This window comes from Schistocerca gregaria, chromosome 4, assembly GCF_023897955.1.
Source record: "Schistocerca gregaria isolate iqSchGreg1 chromosome 4, iqSchGreg1.2, whole genome shotgun sequence".
Classification (NCBI taxonomy): domain Eukaryota; kingdom Metazoa; phylum Arthropoda; class Insecta; order Orthoptera; family Acrididae; genus Schistocerca; species Schistocerca gregaria.
In genome coordinates, this window is record NC_064923.1 from 730927370 (window position 1) to 730950588 (window position 23219).

Consider the following 23219-nt stretch of genomic DNA (forward strand, 5'->3'; position numbering starts at 1 on the left):
AGGACAGGAAGCCTATCGTCCAATCCAGTTGCTATATTTTCGCGGTATTAATTGTTCCTCTTAATTAAAACATCAACTAAACCCTCAGAGTAAAGCAGTCGCTTACAATTTGATAAATCATTGTTATACTTTTTTCATCTTTTTAAAATAATATTCATTACCAAGTAATACATTTTAAAAACTTACAAAGACGCCTACCTCAGTAATACAAGTTTAGCAGCCAACTAGTTCCGCAGATGAAGAGATTGAAGAAATGTATAATACGATAAAATAAATTATTCCGATAGTTAAGGGAGACTAAAATGTAATAGTTATGGGGGACTGAAATTCGATAGTACGAAAGTAAGAGAAGGAAAAGTAATAGTTGAATATGAACTCGGTGTAATCAATGAGAGAAGAGGCAGCCTGATAGAATTTTGCTGCACAGACCACAACTTAATCATAGCTAACACTTGGCTTAAGTATCATGAAAGTAGGCGGTATACCTGGAAAAGGCCTGGAGACACCAGAATGTTTCAGATAGATTATATAATGGTAAGACAGAGATTTAGGGAGCAGGTTTTAAATTGTATCACATTTCCAGGGGCAGATGTGGACTCTGACTACAATTTTTTGGTTACGAACTGCAAATTAAAACTAAAGAAACTGCAAAAACGCAGGAATTTAAGAAGATGGGACCTGGATAAACTGAAAGAACTAGAGGTTGTACAGAGTTTCAGAAAGAGCATTGGGGTTCAAATGGTTCAAATGGCTCTGAGCACTATGGTACTTAACTTCTGAGATCATCAGTCACGTAGAACTTAGAACTACTTAAAACTAACTAACCTAAGGACATCACACACATCCATGCCCAAGGCAGGATTCGAACCTGCGACCGTAGCGGTCACGCGTTTCCAGACTGTAGCGCCTAGAACTGCACGGCCACACCGGCCGGCAGAGCATTATGGAACGATTGACAAGAATAAGGGAAAGAAATACAACTGAAGAAGAATGGATAGCTGTCAGAGATGAAATAGTGAAGGCAACAGAGGATCAAGTAAGTAAAAAGATGAGAGCTAGTAGAAATCCATGGGTAACACAAGAAATACTGAATTTAATTGCTGAAAGGAGAAAATATAAAAATGCAGTAAATGAAGCAGGCAAAAGGAACACAAACGAGATCGACAGAAAGTGCGAAATGTTTAAGCAGGGATGGCTAGAGAACAAATGTAAAGATGAAGAGGCATACATCGCTAGGGGTAAGATAAATACTGCCTACTAAAAAATTAAAGAGACACTTGAAGGAAAGAGAACCACCTGCATGAATACAAAGAGCTCAGATGGAAAAACAGTCCTAAGAAAAGACGGAAAAGTAGAAAGGAATTGGAGTATATAGAGGGTCTATACAAGGGCGATGTACTTGAGTGAAAAATTATGGAAATAGAAGAGGATGTAGATGAAAATTAAATAAGAGGTATGATACTGCGTGAAGTGTTTGACAGAGCACTGAAAGACCTAACTCGAAGCAAGACGTCGGGAGTAGATAACATTCCATTAGAACTATTGATAGCCTCGGGTGAGCCAGCCATGACAAAACTCTTACATTTGGTGAGCAAGATGTGTGAGACAGGCGAAATACTCTCAGACTTCAAGAAGAATGTAATAATCTCAATCCCAAAGAAGGCAAGTGTAGGCAGGTGTGAAAATTATAGAACTATCAGTTTATTAAACCAACGTTGTAAAGTACTAACACGAATTCCCTACAGACGCATGGAAAAACTGGTAGAAGCCGGCCTCGGGATAGGTCAGTCTGGATTCCTTAGAAATGTTGGAACGCCCAAGGCAACACTGACCCTTAGGTTAAGGAAAGGCAAACCTACGTTTCTAGCGTTTATAGACTTAGAGAAAGCTTTTGACAATGTTGACTGGAATACTCTCTCTCAAATTCTGAAAGTGATATTGGTAAAACACAGGGAACGAAAGGCTAATTACAATTTGTACACAAACCAAATGGCAGTTATGAGGGCTGAGGGACACGAAAGGGAAGCAGTAATTGAGAAGGGACCGAGACAGGGTTGTAGCCTAATCTCGATGTTATTCGGTGTGTATATTGAGCAAGCAGTAAAGGAAACAAAAGAAAAATTTGGAGTAGGAATTAAAATCTACGGAGAAGAAATAAAAACTTTAAGGTTTGCCCAAGATATTGTAATTCTGTCAGAGACAGCAGTTGAACGAAATAGACAGCGTCTTGAAATGAGAATATGAACGTCAACAAAAGCAAAACGAGGATAATGGAATGTAATCAAATTAAATCAGGTGATGCTGAGGGAATTAGGTTAGGAAATGAGAGGCTGAAAGTAGTAAAGGAGTTTTGCTATTTTGGGAACAAAATAACTGATGATGGTCGAAGTAGAGAGGATACAAAATATTGACTGTCTATGGCAAAGAAAGCGCTTCTGAAGAAGAGAAATTTGTTAAGTTCGTGTATAGATTTAAGTGTCAGGAAGTCTTTTCTGGAGGTATTTGTATGGCATGTAGCCATGTATGGAAGTAAAACATGGACGATAAATAGTTTGGACAAGAAGAGAATAGAAGCTTCCGAAATGTGGTGCTACAGAAGAATGCAGAAGATTAGATGGGTAGATCACATAACTAATGAGGAGGTATTGAATAGAATTGGCGAGAACTTGACTAGAAGAACGGATCGATTGGTAGGACATGTTCTGAGGCATCAAGGGATCACCAATTTAGTACTGGAGGGTACCGTGGAGGGTAAGAATCTTAGAAGGAAACCACGAGATGAATACACTAAGCAGATTCAGAAGGATGTAGGTTGCAGTAGGTACTGGGAGGTGAAGAAGCTTGCACAGGACAGAGCAGCATGAAGAGCTACATCAAACCAGTCTCAGAACTGAAGAGCATAACAACAACATATCTATTGCCAACTTCCGTATATAATTTCAAACCTAACAGATCGATATGTATATCCAAAGGGATTTTAAAAAATATTGTTTATGTATGTTATAGTCGTTGCATTAAAAGTCGGAGCAGAGGAGAGAATTCGTTCGTCGGTCGCATGTCATTTGCTCCAGTCCCTAGAAATTGCATGTAGCTCTGCATTGTAGACCGTGAAGATTTTTGGTGGTCAGGTCCCGAGGTCACGTCTAGGATGAAATAAAGACCGTCTAAGGGTGCCACCTGCTTAGATCCATAGGTATATTCTGTAATAAAATTTGCAGCGCTTGCCCTGAAATATCGTAAAAAGGAAATTTTACAAACTATACTCGGACTACTTTCATTTATAAAAATGAAAGTTTTAAAATTTTCTGTGTCTCTTGTCTTACAACGGCGTCCTTTTGCTCCAAAAGGGGCATAGTCAATTCTGTAGCACCCATTTCTAAAATATTATCCTTTCGATGAATTCCAAAAGGGCCTCGGTCACAAATGGTTTATGAAATGTCACTCCATTGCAACAATAAGGTGAGCAGCCACAACTGAGCTGAGATCCCACGAACACTAGAGCATACGAATTCTTTGTTTCGTGATTCGCTGTCTTCAAAATATTGAGCGCTTTGAGGGGCTGTCATCTCAGTTACTTCGGGAATGCCGAACAAATGAGTGTTCACATAAAAGAAGACACAGAAGCTTCACCAAACGGTGTCGTTCATTCTAAATATTAGGAAACTATAGGTTAATGTCGACAGTTAAACAGTTCAAAAACAGATTTCTCTGCAGAACCAGTATTTTCAGTCCAATCCTATAGATCCTCCGTTGTTACTTATAACTAATATTCGTTCGCTGAAACGCTGAAGAAAGAGACGAAAATTTTTTTAAAAATCTTTTACCCGTATGGGGCACTAAAGAGGACTCCTTAAAGTGGATCTTATGCCACTAATACTTAATAAAAGCAGCGACCCACTTAAAATACTACCTAGAGGGACCATCGTCACTTGAATGAAACAATCTGACAAGAGGTTATCGACTCCATACTTAAAACAGTATGTAACGTCCCCCTTCCATTCTATCGACAATGTTAGAAACAAATGAAAGTGTAAGCATGTGCCTAAACAATTGAAATAAAATTTTGAAATAATTACCGTTCCGAACATTCAATATAAAGTCGATAAATGAGGGGGAGGTCAACAACAAGATGCCTTCTAGGAGAACTTATTCCACCTACTTAATTACTGTAAAATTTAGTATGGTTGTTTGAAAGTTTTGTGCTATCATTCACGTATTGTGCCAATGAGAAGGGGTACCACGTCGATCGGAACAGAATAAGAAGAGTTATTGATATAATTATGGCTAAAAGAAATACAGTCGCCAGCCCAATTGGAAAATTTCTGTTCGGTAGTTGAATTAATGAGCTTAACAGTCAATGTCAAGAATTACTCGAACACGCGCGGCAACAGAGGGCTGCACGCACGTTAGCAAAAACAATTGAAACATTTACGTAATAAAGCGAGAAAGAAAATAGTTTGCACTCTAAATATCATTAACTAATAGGGCTGAAATTTTGAAAACATACAAAATAACACTTAGGTTAATGGTACTGTTGTAAGTGACAACGGCTACCTCACAATAACGTCTACTATTTTCATATGAATTTTGGAAAATGGCAAAAAAAATTAAAAGAAACTAAGACTTCTGAACAGGGAAATAGAAATTGATAATTACTGTAGCAAAAGGTAATTATTATACTTTAGCACGACTGCAAGTCAAAATGTGAACCAGAACTTTACTAACAAATTACAATAATTACTGATATTTGCACTCACTCATTAATTCTAGTTAGTGCTTTTGTTCATAGTGCCAGGAATCACTTTAATTTGATTAGTTGATTTACTATTTGCAACAATTAGATCGCCTCAGATTAAAGTTAGTGATACTTAAATTACTGTATGCTTTAAGTTCAAATCTTTAATCTAACTGAATCATTCAGTCCATAAGCAAAATTAACTGGCACTGCACTTTTCATTTTTCATAAACGGTACTCGGATTATTGTAACAATAGGACAGAACATGAACCTACTTCGTGAATGATTTTAGGAGAATCACGGGTAAACAGTTTTGATTAAACTATGGTAATTATTCACTCGCAAAACACCACAAAGCTGACTAACACCGTTACAAAACTAGTTGACAATAAGCTGTGATGCAACAGTCTTACTTCAGCCCATTCTCGCCGAGACGAAGTTGCTGACGACGATACTGCTGCCGGCTCCTTTCCAAGACAGTTAGCGAGGACGGGAGTTATTGGCAATGATATTGGCGTTGCGGGTTCTTTACGTTGCTGCAGCCAATATTTTCACCGCCCACGCTCATCACTTGTCACGTGCCACTAAACAATCACTCCTCCAGTACAGTGCACGCCATCCATGCGTCCGCACTTCACCAAGTCTCACACCAGAGTTCTCTCTCTGTGCAGCGCGCGCTCTGACGTAACATCCTCCCGCTTCCAGAGACGCCGCTACACCAACGATACTTATTCGTTGACAAAAACCTAACGTTTCTCTAACATTCCCTCAGCGATTACTCAGCGATATTTACATAATATACATAACTGACTGTACAGCTAAATAAACAAATTAATCCATACATCGTGTACATATAAATTTATAAATTTACATAAAAGATAAAAGCAAGTATATATGCAATAATAAATGGTCAAAGAGCACATCGGCATGAAAATGTTACAAGTACAGGGAGAGAAAGTATCGTGTGAATTGAAGAAGACGTCCCCACAAGATAAAAGAATTGCTAGTTCGAGATTAGATCACCAGATTAGTTGATTGTCTCATTTGGTGTCGCCCCCACCTTGCTGGGATTTTTGCTGGCGCAACTGATGCGGGTGTGTTGTGGCTTGGCATGTGCCACGCAGAGCTGGATGAAATCGTCTTCTCCTTTCTTGGACCATGTTTAATGCAGTCCCCACGCATTCCCCACAGCATCAGCGATGTCTGCACGAAGACCTTGTTCAGGTTTCTTCTGTCAGTCTTCATCTACCTCTGCCTTTAGCTTACCGTAGATAAGAATTGAAAGTTCCGGTGGTCTCTGTTGTTGGCAACTGGCGCAGCCACCGCTGTAGAAAGCTGAACCAATGGTGCGGCGTGCCAGGTCTGTGGCATGGTAAAGCTCTCGTCATCAGTGGTAGCCGATTACTTCAGTTTCGCGTCTTGTCGCAAAGAGCTGAATGGGCTCTCTGCCACTACACGTCGCAGTGCTCATGTTGCGTCCACAAACTTCATTATCTGGCATAGCTTGTCGTTTACAGCTAACACTTACACATCCTACCACATTGGCAGCGTTGCCTGAGTAGTTATGTTATGTTAACCGGGACCTAGAAACGACGGAGAGGTTCCGTCCCCGCCGCAGCCACAATGGTCCACAACCCCACGACGACTACCGCAGTCCACTTCACCCCTCCGCCGCCCCACACCGAATCCAGGGTTATTGTGCGGTTCGGCCCCCGGTGGATCCCCCAGGGAACGTCTCACACCAGACGAGTGTAACCCCTATGTTTGCGTGGTAGAGTAATGGTGGTGTAAGCGTACGTGGGGAACTTGTTTGCGCAGCAATCGCCGACATAGTGTAGCTGGGGAACCAGCCTGCATTCGCGGAGGCAGATGGAAAACCGCCTAAAAACAATCCACAGTCTGGCCGGCTCACCGGACCTCGACCCAAGTCCGCCGCAGGGTTTGTGCCGGGGACCGGCGCTCCTTCCCGCCCAGAATGCCGTGCGTTAGACCGCACGGCCAACCGGGCGGGCTTGCGAGTAGTACTCTGGTGCTTCCAGAACAGTGTAGTTTTATTCGTATGACCACGAAGTGTAGTAGTTATACTCTTGTATCCAGGTCTTTCTCAAGCAAGCTCCATTGAACAATACACAACCGAGCGCAACACACCGTCATCAGAATGTAACTTACCAAAATTTGCCTTTAAACAGGGTCAGTGCTTCTTAAGAAGAGTGCATTACTGCATTTAGTCAAAGGCCATTAAGTTTCGCAGTGAGCGAACTGGAGTCCAGAGAGATTCGCATAGAATCGTTGCCGACCTTAAATAAAACAACCATAGTAGCACCTATACAATGAGTTCAATATGTAGTGTGTGGCATAGACTGCGTTAGACTGACGGTGCAGAGACACAAGCCTCAGTTGCCCAGACTTACCACTGTTGAGACCAGGCACCGAAACGCCACTAATAAGGCCACATCTCTCAACTGTTGGATTCAAAACGACACCAGGGCCCTTCATGTTACATTTTTAGGGACTTAACCTGGAAGACCATCCAAGGAGCGTAAACGTGTAATGTGAGATAATGACCCATCAGCTCATAAGGCCCGTTTTTCAGAGACGGAACACTGAACACGCACAAGTATTACAGCCTCCTAACAGACAATCTTTCACGGATGCTGGAAGACGTTCCTCTGCAGCCTAGGAGGGACCTGTGGTACCAACGTGATGGCTGCCCAACCCATAGTGCACGAACTACTGCAGCATGTCTTCACAAATTGTTTCCAAATCGCTGGATTGGTCGCGGAGCACCTGTATCTTGGCCGGCCAGATCCCCAGATTTGACGCCTGCAGACTTTTTTCTCTAGGGAGAGCTGAAAGACGCTGTCTGCAATGACATACCAACTAAACCCAATGATATGCAATGACGTACTACTGCAGCCTGCCCCGACGTCTCCGCTCAAATGACACCATGTGTACAGCAGTCGTTTCATACCAAACTGGAAGCTTGTATTGCTACTGCCGGTGGTCATTTTCAACACAACCTGTGATGGTCAGTTGTGTCGTTACTGGTCAGCATACATATAAGTAGTGTACGTACTTGTCTTGCTCTTTAGTGTGTGCTACCATAGGTTTTGTACAAATACCCGTGTGAGAACTTTTCAAAATAAGGTACCTCGTAATGATATTCTAACTTACCCTACTTTAAGTTTGTTAGTGTTAATGGGCCTTATTGCACTTCAAAAACTGCATGTTTGCACAAAAGATACACATTCTAAGTGTTATTACAATCTGTTGATTGGCTAAGAATACGAGCCCTTTACAACCAATCCATTTTGTGAAAACTGCACATCAATAGCTCTTTTCATTTCCGCAAACCTGCATTGCAAAATTTAGATGATTCACATCACAAATATATATGGTGTCCCATTTATCTTGACCACACTAAATAACTGTTTGTCCAGATGCAAATTACAAAATATTTCAAGAAAATGTTCTTTACCCGTCAGGGGGACATCAATCAGCATGGTTGCCTTCGTTGTAGCTTTGTTTTTTACAAAGATATGAACAGCGGTATAACCTTTTTAAATGGCAGCCTGTATTTTTTATTCGGTAATTCATTTTCTCTCCATAAGACCTATTCAGAAACATTCACTGAAACACAACGTTATTAATTACATAACACAACATTGACTTTGAGCCTGGGATCACAAACTCGTCCAGTTGCTGGAGTTGTCAGAAAACAAAAGAAAAACAAGTAAAAACATAACACAAAATTGACTTTGACTCTCCTGTACCATTTCCCAGGAGTAAAACACTCAAAGGTGCTCAGAGTGGTGACCTTGGACACCTATACACTGGTGCACTCGTTGAATGAAAGAATTATTTACTGCTTCCAGTGTTGCCTGCTGAAGAGAATTACAAGCAAGCACGATACGTTCCTGCATGTCCTCTGGAATTTTTGGAATATCGCGATAGACAACGTCTTTAATGCATCCCCAAAGAAAAAATTCCAGAGGATCTAAATCATGAGACGTAACAGGCCAAGTAACTTTTTCTCCTCGACCAGTCCATCTGGCAGGATACCTGCGGTTCAGAACATGACGTGCATGCAAGGCATTATGTGCTGGACATCCATAGTGTTGAAAGCACATAAGCATTCTGGTTCTTAGCGGCACTTCATCCAGAAGAAGAGGGAGAATTCATCTGAGAAAGTTGGCATACGCTGTGCCGTTTACTCTACGATTGATGAAATAAGGGCCAATAATTGCAGTACCAAGCATCCCAAACCAGACGTTAACTCTCCATTCACGCTGATGTTCCTTCTTTCTAAGCCTTCGTGGGTTGTCGCTGGACTAATAATGCCTGTTCCTTATATTTACCTGTCCTTTGTTTGGGAAGGAACAATCAACGGCAAATAGAACATTGGAGAAGAAGTTCCGGTTGGCGAGGATTTGCTGCTGTGTCCTCTGACAGAAGTGTACACTATTCTGGAAATCATTACCATGCAATTCTTGGTGTAGGTGAACATGGTAAGGATAGAACCGGTGACGTGTAAGAATACGATGTACACTGGTTTTAGGAATGCCAATCTCGTGTTCAAGCTGTTGTGTGGTCATATGTGGATTCATAGCAATTTAAATGAGTAGTCTGTGTGAGTGCTACGATGATTGTGTTGTCGTGGGTTGAAACTTCCCATTTTCTGAAGCGTCGCAACAAGATGAGTAAACATCCATTGGGAAGGTGGGTTCTTGTCAGGTTATCGCTCTCTGTACAGTTCCGCTGCCTGCGTAGCATTTCACCTACCTTCAACAACAACAACAACAACAATAAAAGGAATGTTATGTCGATGCAGTTTGTAGGAAGGACAGCTTGTACTGTATGCCTTCTCTACGCAATAGTATTTAAAAGGACTAAACTGCTTTACTAAATGTACCATACATAAGAAAGCAGTATTGCGATTACTGTTCTGGTGACGGGTGTGCATTCTACTTATGTTTACACTTATCCTCTGTCAACGTCGGCACGTGGATGTGTTCCTTTACCCTGAGTACCTGCACTACGCGCTGGGAGCGTCAACGTCAATGTTGTGTTACGTAATTGATAACTTTGTGTCTCAGTGAATGGTACACTGTGATACAATTTTGTCTAGGTCTTTAGGAGAGGAAATGAATTACCGAATAAAGAATACAGGGTGCCATTTACGAAAGCCATACAGCTATTCATACCTTTGTAACAAACAAAGCTACAACGAGGGCAATCATGCTGACTGATGTCCCCCTGACGGCTTAAGAACATTTGCTGGAAACAGTTTGTAATATGCATCTGGACAAACAGTTATTTAAGGTGGTCAAGAAAAATGGGACACCCCATATATATATATATATATATATATATATATATATATATATATATATGTGTGTGTGTGTGTGTGTGTGTGTGAAGAGGAGCTGTTGTTACCGAAAATCTGCAATAGTTCTTGGCCAACATACTTCAAGCGAACCATTGTTACCAGAAATCTGTAAAAGTTCTTGATTGATATACTTTAGAACTTTACATGCTACTCTAATAAACATGGGAACAGGCATGAGCTATTTAATGAACATATTTTCTGTTAAAACCAACTGGGAGAAAGTAAATTCTGTGCTGTGTTCCGCTGTGAAAATGTCCAGTTTTGTTTTCTTTCTAGCTGTCAGTTTTAACTATGATATCAGAAAATTTCAACCATTAGACAAATTGCGTCTCACATACACATTCTTTCAAACAAATATTTTATGCACAACAATGTGCTGTTTTGTTTTCTTCCTCACAATTGGTTTTCACATATAACAGGAAAGTATTTACAGCTTATCGGCTTACGGTAGAATACTATTATGGAATCTGATTTTGAAATAACGATAAAAAAGGCTCAAGCTTAGAGATGGGGTGAAAAGGAAATGGACAGAGAGGGGCGAAGTGGAGATGGGCAGAGAAAGTGGAGAAGAGCAGATGGAGATAGACAGGGAGGAGCAGGTGACAGACAGATGACAGAGGTAGGAGGAGGTGGACATAGAGACAGGGGAGAAAGAGATTAGGACATATGTCCATTTCCCAGACATATTTACTAATTGCGAAGCACTGTCAAGATCACTAACGTAACATGAAGAATACATAGTTAGACTTGTAAATTCCTTTTGGAGTACACAAGGTTCATAATGCATTACATGGACCTGTCAGCTATAGAAACAACAGAGGGTCTTACCTGGTTGGATATATAGCCGCACTGAGCTTGGATGATAGATATGGGCACATCATTTCATGTTGCTGCAACTGAAAGCCAGAGTTCATCAATCGTAGTGACTGGCATTTCTGTCTCTCATTAACTCATAGCCAAACGTTTTCATTGTGTGAGAGAGTTGGAGACGGTGTTGCCCAGGGCAACAATCCAGCACCCTCTGTACTGAGACAGGTCACAGGAGGGCGGCGATACTGCAGTGTCGCGTTCTCTTGTTAGCAGACACTATCACAGAGACTTCGATGATGGCACTTGGCCACTGTCTTTAACACATCTGAAATGTGAAATCTGCTTTACAAATTACCAGATATATGAACCAGCAGTGACCGTGTTGTGTACCCAATGGCGTTCCATAACTTGTAGGGTTACATGCATTCTGGCCCACTAAACACTGTTGCCACATTTATCTCAGATGGTGGACGATAATGTCATGCACTGTTGCCATATGAATCACCTCCTCCCCCAGCTTCCATCACCGCCCCCTTTCAGGAAATCGAGTATGCCAGTCTGACATCACTGCCAGGATAACTACTGAGATATCACAAGATGACCACTCAATTTAGCATGATGTATAACGCATCATTTTGGCAGCCGGTTCTAGGCACTACATTCTGGAACCGCGCGACCGCTACGGTCGCAGGTTGGAATCCTGACTCGGGCATGGATGTGTGTGATGTCCTTAGGTTAGTTAGGTTTAAGTAGTTCTAAGTTCCAGGGGACTCATGACCTCAGATGTTAAGTTCCATAGTGCTCAGAGGCATTTGAAGCATTAACACATCATTTGACACCTACATACTTCACTTGGCATTCAACACAGACTGGCCTCGCCTCCTGTGAAAAGAGGACATGTGCCCCAGAAATTAGTGATGTCTGAGCCATGCCTGTGATTGAGAGTGAAGAAGCAGCTCACATACAGACAACACACCTGGTCTGGTCACACCGACTGTAGCAGGGTAGCAAGGGTGTCATGCAGAATTAGCCATAGATTAATTGGCAGGTAAATACAGTTGTATCAGAGTGTTTCAGAATAAACTAACGTGTAAGAATATACTGCTCATTATTCTGTGTGTGCTTTTCGCAAATAGTAGGGAATGTGTCCCTCCAAAGTAACTGAGCTTGATCGACCTACCAATTTCCACATATTCTGGAAGGAAACAAACATGACTTGTGACCCTGCATAACATATCACTCTTGTTCACTTAAGCCTGCCTGCTCCAAGTTTATTATGCAAGAAACAAATTCCTTTACACACGCTCACACATCACCAGAACACATACACATCACATCACTGTCTGTACTGTCATATGACGTAGGAGAGTAAGAAGAGGGTCAAAGGCGATGGTTTTATCATCAAATACAGCGCATCTGCTGCCAGGGCACATGTCTGTAGTGCACCTCGCACTGCCTCAGCCAACGTTCACCAGCTGAATGCCACCGGGCCATGCTCACATTGTGCAGCCCCCTTTGTCGTGCTAGGAGGAGGAGGCTTCCCTAGCCATATATCTATTTACACAGTTCGGTTCTCATTGGGAAAAATTCTTCTCACAATACAGAGAGATCTTCCAGTAGCAACAGATGGCAGAGGAGGATTTGCTGCTTCTACCCGGGGTTTGCATAGACAGCTGATGGCCTGCTGCGGTCCCCCATCTGACTGCACATGTTGCCCAATCCAGTTAACAGATGAGCTGTGACCCAGACATTCTATGCCAACATCACCTGATGTGGTCCAATGACCCCTTCAGAGCAGATGCACACCAAGGCCTAACTCTTATGTGAATTAGAGAGATATTGTGAGTAATGACGCAATTGAGCAGGATTACAACACCAGTAGCACATGGAGTAAGTTGAGATTTTGCATCTGACAGAAGGCATGCTAGGATATATATTTGGTTGTGATCACTGTGTCTGGGTGGTACACTGTTCAGTACATCTGTGTAGTAAAGTAGGAAACCCAGTTTTTTTATCCCAGTCCAACTCAAATTTTCAACTTGCCTCATTGATGTAAGTCATTGCCCACTGGCAGCTAATATTTTGCTTAATTTGTAAACAGCACAGGGAATGGAAATGCAGGGTGCATTTGACAAAATGGCTCTGAGCACTATGTGACTTAACATCTGAGGTCATCAGTCAACTAGAACGTAAAACTACTTAAACCTAACTAACCTAAGGACATCACACACATCCATGCCCGAGGCAGGATTCGAACCTGTGCCAATTAGTAGTACACAGGGTCGATTTAACTGCAGCTCTGTGAGGAATTGTATGTCTGTGAATTTCTTCAACTTTAAGAAGGATGATGTATGTATTGTAAGCCTGAACAATCATGTCTCCTAACGTACCAGCTAGTTCTATTTGGGAGGGCTCTTGCACTGTGGGAAAGGAAAAATCTAAATATTTGAGAATACACATCAAACATGTAGTGAATAACGAGCAACGAGAGTAACAGGTACTTAAGTGTCAGTTTATTGTTTTTATTATTCTCACTTGCTGATTTCTGCTGCTGCTACTGCGGGCACTTCATCATGTTGAACCTCCCACTGCAGTGCACAGAGAACGAATGCTGAATGGCTAGTCATTCCAGACACTGGAGTGGTGGGAGTAAGTGACCATACCACTAACAACTATCTGATGTCATAATCTACCATTTTTCTTCCATCATTGTTTTTATACTGCCATCTTGTGAGATAGTTGGCCATCATGGCAGTGACATCATAGAATGACCCAGTCAATAGCCTAGAAATGAGGACAGGGAATGGAGTTGGGGAGGTGGTGGGGAATATTTGGTAACAGTGCATGATGCGACAGTCTGCCATCTTGCATAATTCTGTCAACAATTCAGAATATGCCAGAATGTACTCAGCCCTACTACACCCATATTACTGTACCGTGTGCTGTTCCCATGTGATGACAATGCAATCTGACAATGTTTGTTCTGCTCAGACCCTCCACACTGGGATACGTCCAACGTGATACTGTGTGGAAAACAGGGATTTCTCTGAAACGCCGACACGGTGCCACTAGTGTGTCATGTGCTGCCATTTGGCGCACCTCACTCTGTAGTTGCGTCAAGGGGACAAGGGGAGTGGCAAGAACAGTCGCCATGTTCACACTTCACACTGCTCCAGACGTCTTCGCACTGTGTGTGTTGATACTTGTCTTGCTGCAAATACACTCATTTCTTCACTCAAGGAACCTGACGTGCCCTTAGAACCCCGAGTGCCAGAGCAGACAATATGTTAGTTAGTTACATGTTCCATTGATCAATAGCACGGAAAACCGTTATGATGTGAAATGTGTCAAATGCAGAAGAAATGCGCACAGGAAACAAGTTTTTTTTAAAAAAATTATAGTGTTATACCTAAATATTACTATTATCTATCCCATTCCCTTAAATGGCACAAAATGCACATGTTATATCCCCAGAGTTATTTACTCATATTCAAGAATTCAAGGAGTTGTCAAGGAGGTATGATTTCACTTTGTTTTTGAAACTATTACTGCTGTCTGTCAGACATTTTATTTCATCTGGCAATTTATCAACAAGTTTTATAGCACCATATTTTACCCCTTTCTATGCCAAAGATACGTTAAGTAAAGGATAGTGTAGGTCTTTCTTTTTTCAAGTATTGTAATCACGAATGTCGCAGTTGATTTTAAACTGGTGCATGTTGTTGAGAAAAAAATTTCATTACTGAGTAAATGTACTGTGAAGCAGTTGTCAGAATTCCTAACCTTTTAAACAGATGCCTACAAGATGTGCGACTATGAATCTCACACATTATTCTAACTACTTTCTTTTGAGCAGTGAATACCTTTTGCCTAAGTGTTGAGTTGCCCCAGAATATTATTCCGTATCACATCAGAGAGTGGAAGTATGCAAAGTATGCTAGATTACTAATTTCTACATCCTAAAAATTGGCAATTATTCTGATTACAAAAGCTGCTGAACCTAGTCGCTTTAGGAGAGCCAAAATATGAATTTTCCAATTAAGATTCTCATCTATTTGTACACCTAAAAATTTGGTATGCTCTACCCTGGCTACTGACTTCTTTTGAGGTGTTATGTTTATTGAAGGAATTATACTTTTTGCAGCAGAAAATTGGATGTACTGTGTTTTTTCAAATTTCAGAGCAAGCCCATTCGCAGAAAATCGGTTAATAACTTTTCCAAAGACCTTATTTGTACCATTTTCTATCGAACTTTCTTTCACTGGATTAATAATCATGTTTGTATCATCAGCAAACAGTGTCAGTTCAGCATCTTGTTTCACTTAAGAAGGGGGGTCATTCATATATATCAAGAACAGGAGGGGACCCATGATCGAACCTTGTGGAGCACCTAATGTAATTTCACCCCAGTTAGATGAAGTGGCAAACTCCTTTGAATTATTTGAAGCATATAAAGAGGCTTTTTGCTTCCTGTTCTGTAGATATGACTTAAACCTCTCATATGTCTGTCATCAGAGGCAATTAAAGTCCTGGATGACGTTGAATATGACTTTCCTGCACATATAGATTCCATATTTGCAGGAGAGTCATGGCATGTGGACAAAGATAAACTGCTGTCTCGATAGGCCATGCCACTGCCACTTTCGAGTTGCGACACGTGCTGGTATACTGGGAGGCGTTTCCCATACGTATAGGAGGTATAACAATGTTCTCAATATCAACCAACATTCAAATCCGATTCTGCATAAGACACCGACTTTGTAACCTTTCATTATACAGTGAGACGGCCAAGTCAGGGGTCAGCGATATGCGCTAGGTGGCGCTAGTATCGCGTACACAAATATCAAAAGGCAGTACATCAGTGGAGATGTCGTTTATACTCAGCTGATTCATGTGAAAAAGTTTGCGACATGATTGTAGCCGCACGACAGGAATTAATAGACTCTGAATGCAGAATGGTAGTTGGAGCTATATGTATGGGACATTCCACTGTGGAAATCATTAGGGAATTCAATATGCCGAGATCCACAGTGTCAAGATTGTGCTCAAAATACCAAATTTCATGTATTACTTCTCTCCGTGGACAATGCAGTGGCTTACGGCCTTCAGAGCAGCGGCTTTTGTCTAGAATTGTCAGTGCTAACAGACAAGCAACACTGCTTGAAACACCTGCTGGAAGAAATGTGGGACGTACAACGAACGTATCCATTAGGATAGCGCGGCGAAATCTGGCTAGTACAGCACACGACCGACGCAAGTGCATTTGCCAACAGCACGACATCGCCTGGACCGCCTCTCCTGGGCTGGGGCCATTTCGGTTGGATGCTAGATGGCTGGAAAACGGTGGTCTGGTCAGATGAGACCAGATTTCAGTTGATAAGAGCTGATGGCAGGTTTCGCGTGTGGCGCAGACCCCACGAAGTCACGGACAAGATACTGTGCAACACGGTGGTGGCTCCATAATGGTGGAATGGACTGGGTATTCAATGCTGCTGTATAGATCACAGACGGTAAATGGTTGTGTTCAGCTACTTGGGGACCATTTGCAGCCATTCGTGAACTTCATGTTCACAAACAACGATGGAATTTTTATGGACGACAGAGCACCATGCCATAGGGCCACAATTGTTGGCAAATGGTTTGAAGAACTTTCTGGACAATTTATTTATTTCATTTTATTTTATTTACACATCGAGTTCTGTAGGACCAAATTGAGGAGCAAATCTCCAAAGTCATGGAACGAGTCAGTACATGAAATTACAACATAAAAGTAATAACAGATAAAAATAAATGTTCAAGAACCTGAAAAAAGTCAGTCCATAAGTTTTAGTAAACGATATCAGCAATACAATAAGAATCAGTTTAATTTTTCAAGGAACTCCTGGACAGAATAGAAGGAATGACCCATGAGGAAACTCTTCAGTTTTTATTTGAAAGCGCATGGATTACTGCTAAGATTTTTGAATTCGAGTGGTACACTGCACACATTTTTGCACAAGAGTTAAGGAAATCAGATCCAAATACAGGTTTGATTTCTGCCGAGTATTAAGCGGATGAAAGCTTCTTATTCTTGGGAATAAACTAATATTGCTAACAAGAAATGACAATAAGGAGTATACATATTGAGAGGCCAATGTCAAAATACCCAGACTCGTGAACAGAGGTCGACAAGAGGTTCGTGAATTCACACCACTTATTGCTGAACCGCCCGTTTCTGAGCCAAAAATACCCTTGTAGAATGGGAAGAGTTACTCCAAAATATAATACCATACGAAATAAGTGAATGAAAACAAGCAAAGCAGACTAATTTTCGTGTCGAAGTATCACTCACTTTTGATACCGTTCGAAAAGTAAAAATGGCAGTATTAAGTCTCTGAACGAGAACCTGAATGTGGGCTTACCACGACAGCTTACTATCTATCCATCTAGAAATCTGAACCGTTCAGTTAGACTAATCATATGCCCATTTTTTGAAACTAAAACTTCACTTTTTTTTCAATTGTGTGTTAGAAACTGTAACAACTACTTCTTACTGTGATTTTACGTTAGTTTATTTTCTACAAGCCATGAACTTATGTCATGAACTGCATTATTTGAAACTGAGCCAACGTCGCACACTACATCCTTTACTACCAAGCTAATGTCATCAGCAAACAGAAATATTTTAGAGTTACCCTTAGTACTACAGGCCATATCATTTATATAAATAAGGAACAGTAGAGGCCCCAACACTGATCCCTGGGGCACCTCCCACTTGACAGTACCCCACTCGGACCCCACATCACAGCCATTATCAACATTATGAATAATGACCTTTTGCTGCCTGTTGCTGAAGTAAGAGGTGAGCCAATTGTGAGCTACTCCCCATATTCCATAATGGACCAACTTCTGTAGCAACATTTTAGTGATCAACACAATCAAATGCCTTAGTTAAATCAAAAAATACGCCAAGTGTTCAAAACCTTTAGTTTAATCCATCCAGTACCTCACAGAGACAGGAGAACATAGCATTTTCAGTTGTTAAACGACTTCTAAAGCTGAATTGTTCATTTGATAGCAAAGCGTATGACATAAAATGATCAATTATTTTTACATACACAGCCTTTTCAATAACTTTTGCAAACACTGATGGCACAGAAATAGGTCGAAAATTATCTACATTATCTCTTTCTCTCTTTTTATAAATCGGTGTAGCGGGACTTTGAATTTCGCCGCGCTACACTCGTTGCCTCAGATATAAATTATACCGCTCGATGGCAGAGAAAATATTTATAAGAAAATGAAGGTACAAAAATTTTAACTCTTTTTGTTTTCTAACCGCTGTTGTCTCTTGAGAGCGAAAGGTTAACGTCACTTATTCGTTAGTCTTGGTCTCATTAAGACGTGAAAGCTTATTGATGTGCAGACATGTAGTATTGTGGAAGGTTGTATGAAATTTGGAGGATGGAAGCAGCCATAAAGTACATTGCATTCCAGATCAATATAATTTTAATTTGTAGTCATTAGTAATTCCTGGACGATGAAATTTACTACAAGATTTTGGAGTAGAATTGAAGCAGGAGATCGTTGGAGAACAAGACCTGAACGCCGGACGAGAGAAGACATATTAAGTTGGTAATGAATGTATTCTTATCTACGCCATTTCCCCCTGTTAATCACATTTTGTTATTCTGTTCTCTTTCAAATAAGTTTTGTAGTGGATATTGGTTTGACTTTTGGTCAGAAACGCCACAAGGACCAGCCCAACAATAGCTTTTCCGAATCACGACGTCCGATAGCTTTTCTGCAATTCGAAGTCCGATTTGCATTTCATTCTTTCCCTTTTTCACGGTCATTAACGATTTTAAAAGCCCCTTTTTATTCACCATTTTTTCCCACTTTTTCAACCTTTTCTTTTATTTTCTTATCTTTTTCTTTTTTATTAACTACTTCAGCGGGTTTACTACTGAGTACTTTAATCCCTCAGGAATCTGACCATTCCTAAAGGAAAAATTACAAATATGGCTAAATACAGGGCTAACATGTGCAGCACAGTACTTTAATATTCTGCTAGACACTTCTCATAACCGTGAGAGTCGAGCAAATGATTTGGCCACCCACATCGCCTAACGTGAATCCAATCGAACATTTATGGATATAATCGAGAGGTCAGCTCGCGCACAAATTCTGCACCGGCAACACTTTCACAGTTATGGACCGCTATAGGGGCAGCACGTTTGACTGTGTCTGCAGGAGACTTCGGACGACTTGTTGAGTCTATACCGCTACGAGAAAGAAGGTCAGGGACTGTCCCGCGCCTTCGGTACTCACGCGTCTATCTTGGCCTGGAGCGCGGCCTGCTGCTCGGCGCGCCGGCCCGCCGTCTTCATGACGTACAGCTTGCGGGCGACGGCGCGTTCGCAGTCCCGGCTGGCCAGCGCCTCCGCCTGTCGCAGCACGCTGCGTCCCTGGTCCTGAGAGTCCTGCACAGCGCGCCACAAGTCACACTCTCACTTGTCTTCCTGGACAGAAAATTCAAACATCTACATCTACATCCCCCGCAATCCACCACACGGCGCTTGGCGAGGGTACCTCGTACCACAACTAGCATCTTCTCTCCCTGTTCCACTCCCAAACAGAACGAGGGAAAAATGACTGCGTATATGCCTCTGTACGAGCCCTAATCTCTCTTATCTTATCTTTGTGGTCTTTCCGCCAAACTTAAGTTGACGGCAGTAAAATTGTACTGCAGTCAGCCTCAAATGCTGGTTCTCTAAATTTCCTCAGTAGCGATTCACGAAAAGAACGCCTCCTTTCCTCCAGAGACTCCCACCCGAGTTCCTGAAGCATTTCCGTAACACTCGCATGATGATCAAACCTACTAGTAACAAATCTAGCAAATCTGCAAGTAGTTTTGCCGGCCGGGGTGGCCGTGCGGTTCTAGGCGCTTCAGTCTGGAACCGCGTGACCGCTACGGTCGCAGGTTCGAATCCTTCCTCGGACATGGATGTGTGTGATGTCCTTAGGTTAGTTTGGTTTAAGTAGTTCTAAGTTCTAGAGAACTGATGACCACAGTTGTTAGGTCCCATAGTGCTCAGAGCCATTTGAACCATTTTTTTGCAGGTAGTTGCTCACGTCGGCACCAACGATGCCTGTCGCTTGGGTTCTGAGGCGATCCTCAGATTGTAGAGGGGGCTGGCGGATTTGGTGAAGACCGCTGGTCTCACACGCGGGGTGCAAGCAGAGCTCTCTATTTGCAGCATTGTTCCGAGAGTGTATCGGGGTCCTTTGGTTTGGAGCCGAGTGGAGGGTCTCAACCAGAGGTTTCGTCGATTCTCTGACGGTATTGTTAGCAGATTTCTAGACTTGCGCTATTGGGTAAGGAATTGTAGGACGCCCCTAGATAGGTCAGGGGTGCAATACACAAAGAAAGCGGCTATTCGGGTAGCAGAGAATTTGTGGCGTGCACACGGGTTTTTTTTAGGCTAGGCAGTACCGCGAGGTGTCCTGATGAACACTCACCAGGCGACGTGCAGGCAGGGAAATCAGGACGCGCTCAGTGTGAAGACACTTCAGCTATCAAGATATTACCTGTAAATTTTCAGAGTGTTCGGAATAAAGTTCCTGAATTTGCTGCCCCCCAGGAAGCGTGTGGTGTGCAAATTCTTCTCGGGACTGATGCCTGGCTGAACCCTGAGATAGGAAGTTCTGAAATATTTAGTGAGGGTTGGAACGTGTATCGGAAAGACAGATTAAACACCGTAGGAGGTGGTGTCTTCATTGCAGTTGACAAAAATATTGTGTCTACTGAGGTCGAAGTAGAGTGTGATTGTGAAGTTATCTGGACACGTTTAACAGCGCTAGGAGAAATAAAGTTAATTGTTGGGTATTATTACCGGCCACCAGATTCCACCGTGGCAGTTCTGGAATCATTCAAAGGGAGTCTACACTCTGTATCGCAGAAGTACCCGGATCATGCTATATTAGTCGGAGGCGACTTCAACCTACCTAGTATAGACTGGGATGTCCATGGATTCATTACAGGTGGTATAGACAAGCCGTCGTGTGAATTACTTTTGAACACATTATCCGAAAACTGTCTTGAGCAACTAAATCCGCAGCCAACGCGTAATGGAAATATTTTAGATCTGGTACCCACAAACAGACCAGACCTCATCGACGGTGTCAGTGTTGAAACAGGGATTAGTGATCATGATGTTATCATTACGATTATGGTTACGAAAGTTAAAAAGTCGGTCAAGAAGGCTAGGAGAGTATTCTTACTAGAAATAGATAAACAGTTGTTAGCATCCCACTTAGTAAATGAATCTACTTCATTTACTTCCGGTACGATGGATGTGGAAGAATTATGGGCAAATTTTAAATACATTGTAAATCACGCATTGGAGAAGCATGTGCCGAAAAAGTGGGTTACGGACGGAAAAGACCCACCATGGTTTAACAGCACAATTCGGAGAATGCTCAGGAAGCAAAGACAGTTGCACTCGTGGTACAAGAAAGATCGGGAGAATGATGCTGTAAAAAGAGCGATGCGCGAAGCATACAACCACTACCACCGTCATACCTTAGCGAAAGACCTTGCTGAAAACCCAACGAAACTCTGGTCTTACGTAAAATTGGTAAGCGGGTCGAAGGCTTCCATCCAGTCACTCACTGATCAGTCTGGCCTGGCAACGTAAGACAGCAAAACGAAAGCTGAAATTTTAAATTTAGCATTTGAGAAATCTTTCACGCAGGAGGATCGTAAAAACATACCGCCGCTTGAGTCTCGTACAGATTCACGTATGGAGGACATAGTGGTAGACATCCCTGGGGTTGTGAAGCAGCTGAATGGGTTGAAAATAAATAAATCGTCAGGTCCTGATGGGATTCCAATGCGGTTTTACAGAGAGTACTCTACTGCATTGGCTCCTTACTTAGCTTGCATTTATCACGAATCTCTTGCCCAACGTAAAGTCCCGAGCGACTGGAAAAAAGCGCAGGTGACGCCTGTATATAAGAAGGGCAGAAGGACGGATGGTCAAAATTACAGACCAATATCCTTAACATTGGTTTGTTGCAGGATTCTAGAACATATTCTCAGTTCCAATATAATGAATTTCCTTGAGACAGAGAAGTTGCTGTCCATGCATCAGCACGGCTTTAGAAAGCATCGCTCCTGCGAAACGCAACTCGCCCTTTTTTCACATTATATCTTTCGAACCATGGATGAAGGGTATCAGACGCATGCCATAATCCTTACATGCACAGGAGATCCCGTCAAAGGTGTGCTCCCACAAACTGTGTGAACGTTTTGATTAGAGGTTCGAACTGCTCCTTCTAAGACATCCAGCATTTGAGATAGGACTGGCTCTGAGATGGATTAATTTTATGTGTTACCACAGGAAGTCAGAGTCTTATCACCGTGAACAACTAATGTCACGTAATTAATATTTTGTTTGTCTGCAGGTAATGCATGAAGTCGTCGTAGAAAGGGTACAGATATCGATCCTACATCTACATCCACATTTACAAGGATACTCTTCAAATCACACGTAAGTGCCAGGCAGAGAATACATCGAACCACCTTCACAATAATTCTTTATTATTCTAATCTCGTATATCGCGCGGAAAAAACGAACAGCTGTATCTTTCCATGCGAGCGCTGACTTCCCTTACTTTATTACGAGGGTCACTCCAAAAGAAATGCACACTATTTTTGTAAAAATACAGTTTTCATTCTGCATGTGTGAAAGTTTTACAGTGTGTAGATACATCCTTTCCACTTGTTTTCAAACGTAGTTCTACCTGTGCCCGTGCATGGCGCCGTCACAGCATGTCTTCAGGAAGGCTGGTACACGTGACGTTTTGTCGGAAGCAACGTGCCGTCATAGAATTCCTGTGCTGTAACAACGAGACTGTGGGAAACATCCAAAAGAGGTTGAAAAAGGTGTACGGAGATGCTGCTGTCCATCGCAGCACAGTTAGTCGGTGGGCAGGTAGGTTACGTGATGAAAGAGGGCACGGCAATATTAAGAATTATCCTCGCAGCGGCAGGCCTCGTACTGCACACACTCCAGACTATATGCAGAGAGTTAACGAATTGGTGACGGATGACAGACGCATCACAGTGAACGAATTGTCACGCTACGTTGGGATAGGGGAAAAAGTGTTTGCAGAATACTGAAAGTGTTGGCGTGAGAAAAAGTTTGTGCCAGGTGGGTTCCCAGGGTGTTGACAGTGGCTCGGATGGACAACACTAAAACACCCGCCTTACAGTCCTGACCTAGCTCCATGCGACTATC

The 23219-nt window shown here is 42.1% G+C and overlaps 1 protein-coding gene across 1 annotated transcript in view; it reads right to left on the bottom strand.

The window, feature by feature from the left end:
• Positions 1–19315, bottom strand: part of LOC126266661 (uncharacterized) — a 272935-nt gene extending 253620 nt beyond the window's left edge. The window contains exon 1 of the mRNA XM_049971077.1: positions 19246–19315. Coding sequence (XP_049827034.1) covers positions 19246–19304 — 59 coding nt within the window. The 5' untranslated portion in view covers positions 19305–19315. The remainder of the gene's footprint in view (positions 1–19245) is intronic.
• Between the last annotated feature and the right edge of the window lie 3904 nt (positions 19316–23219).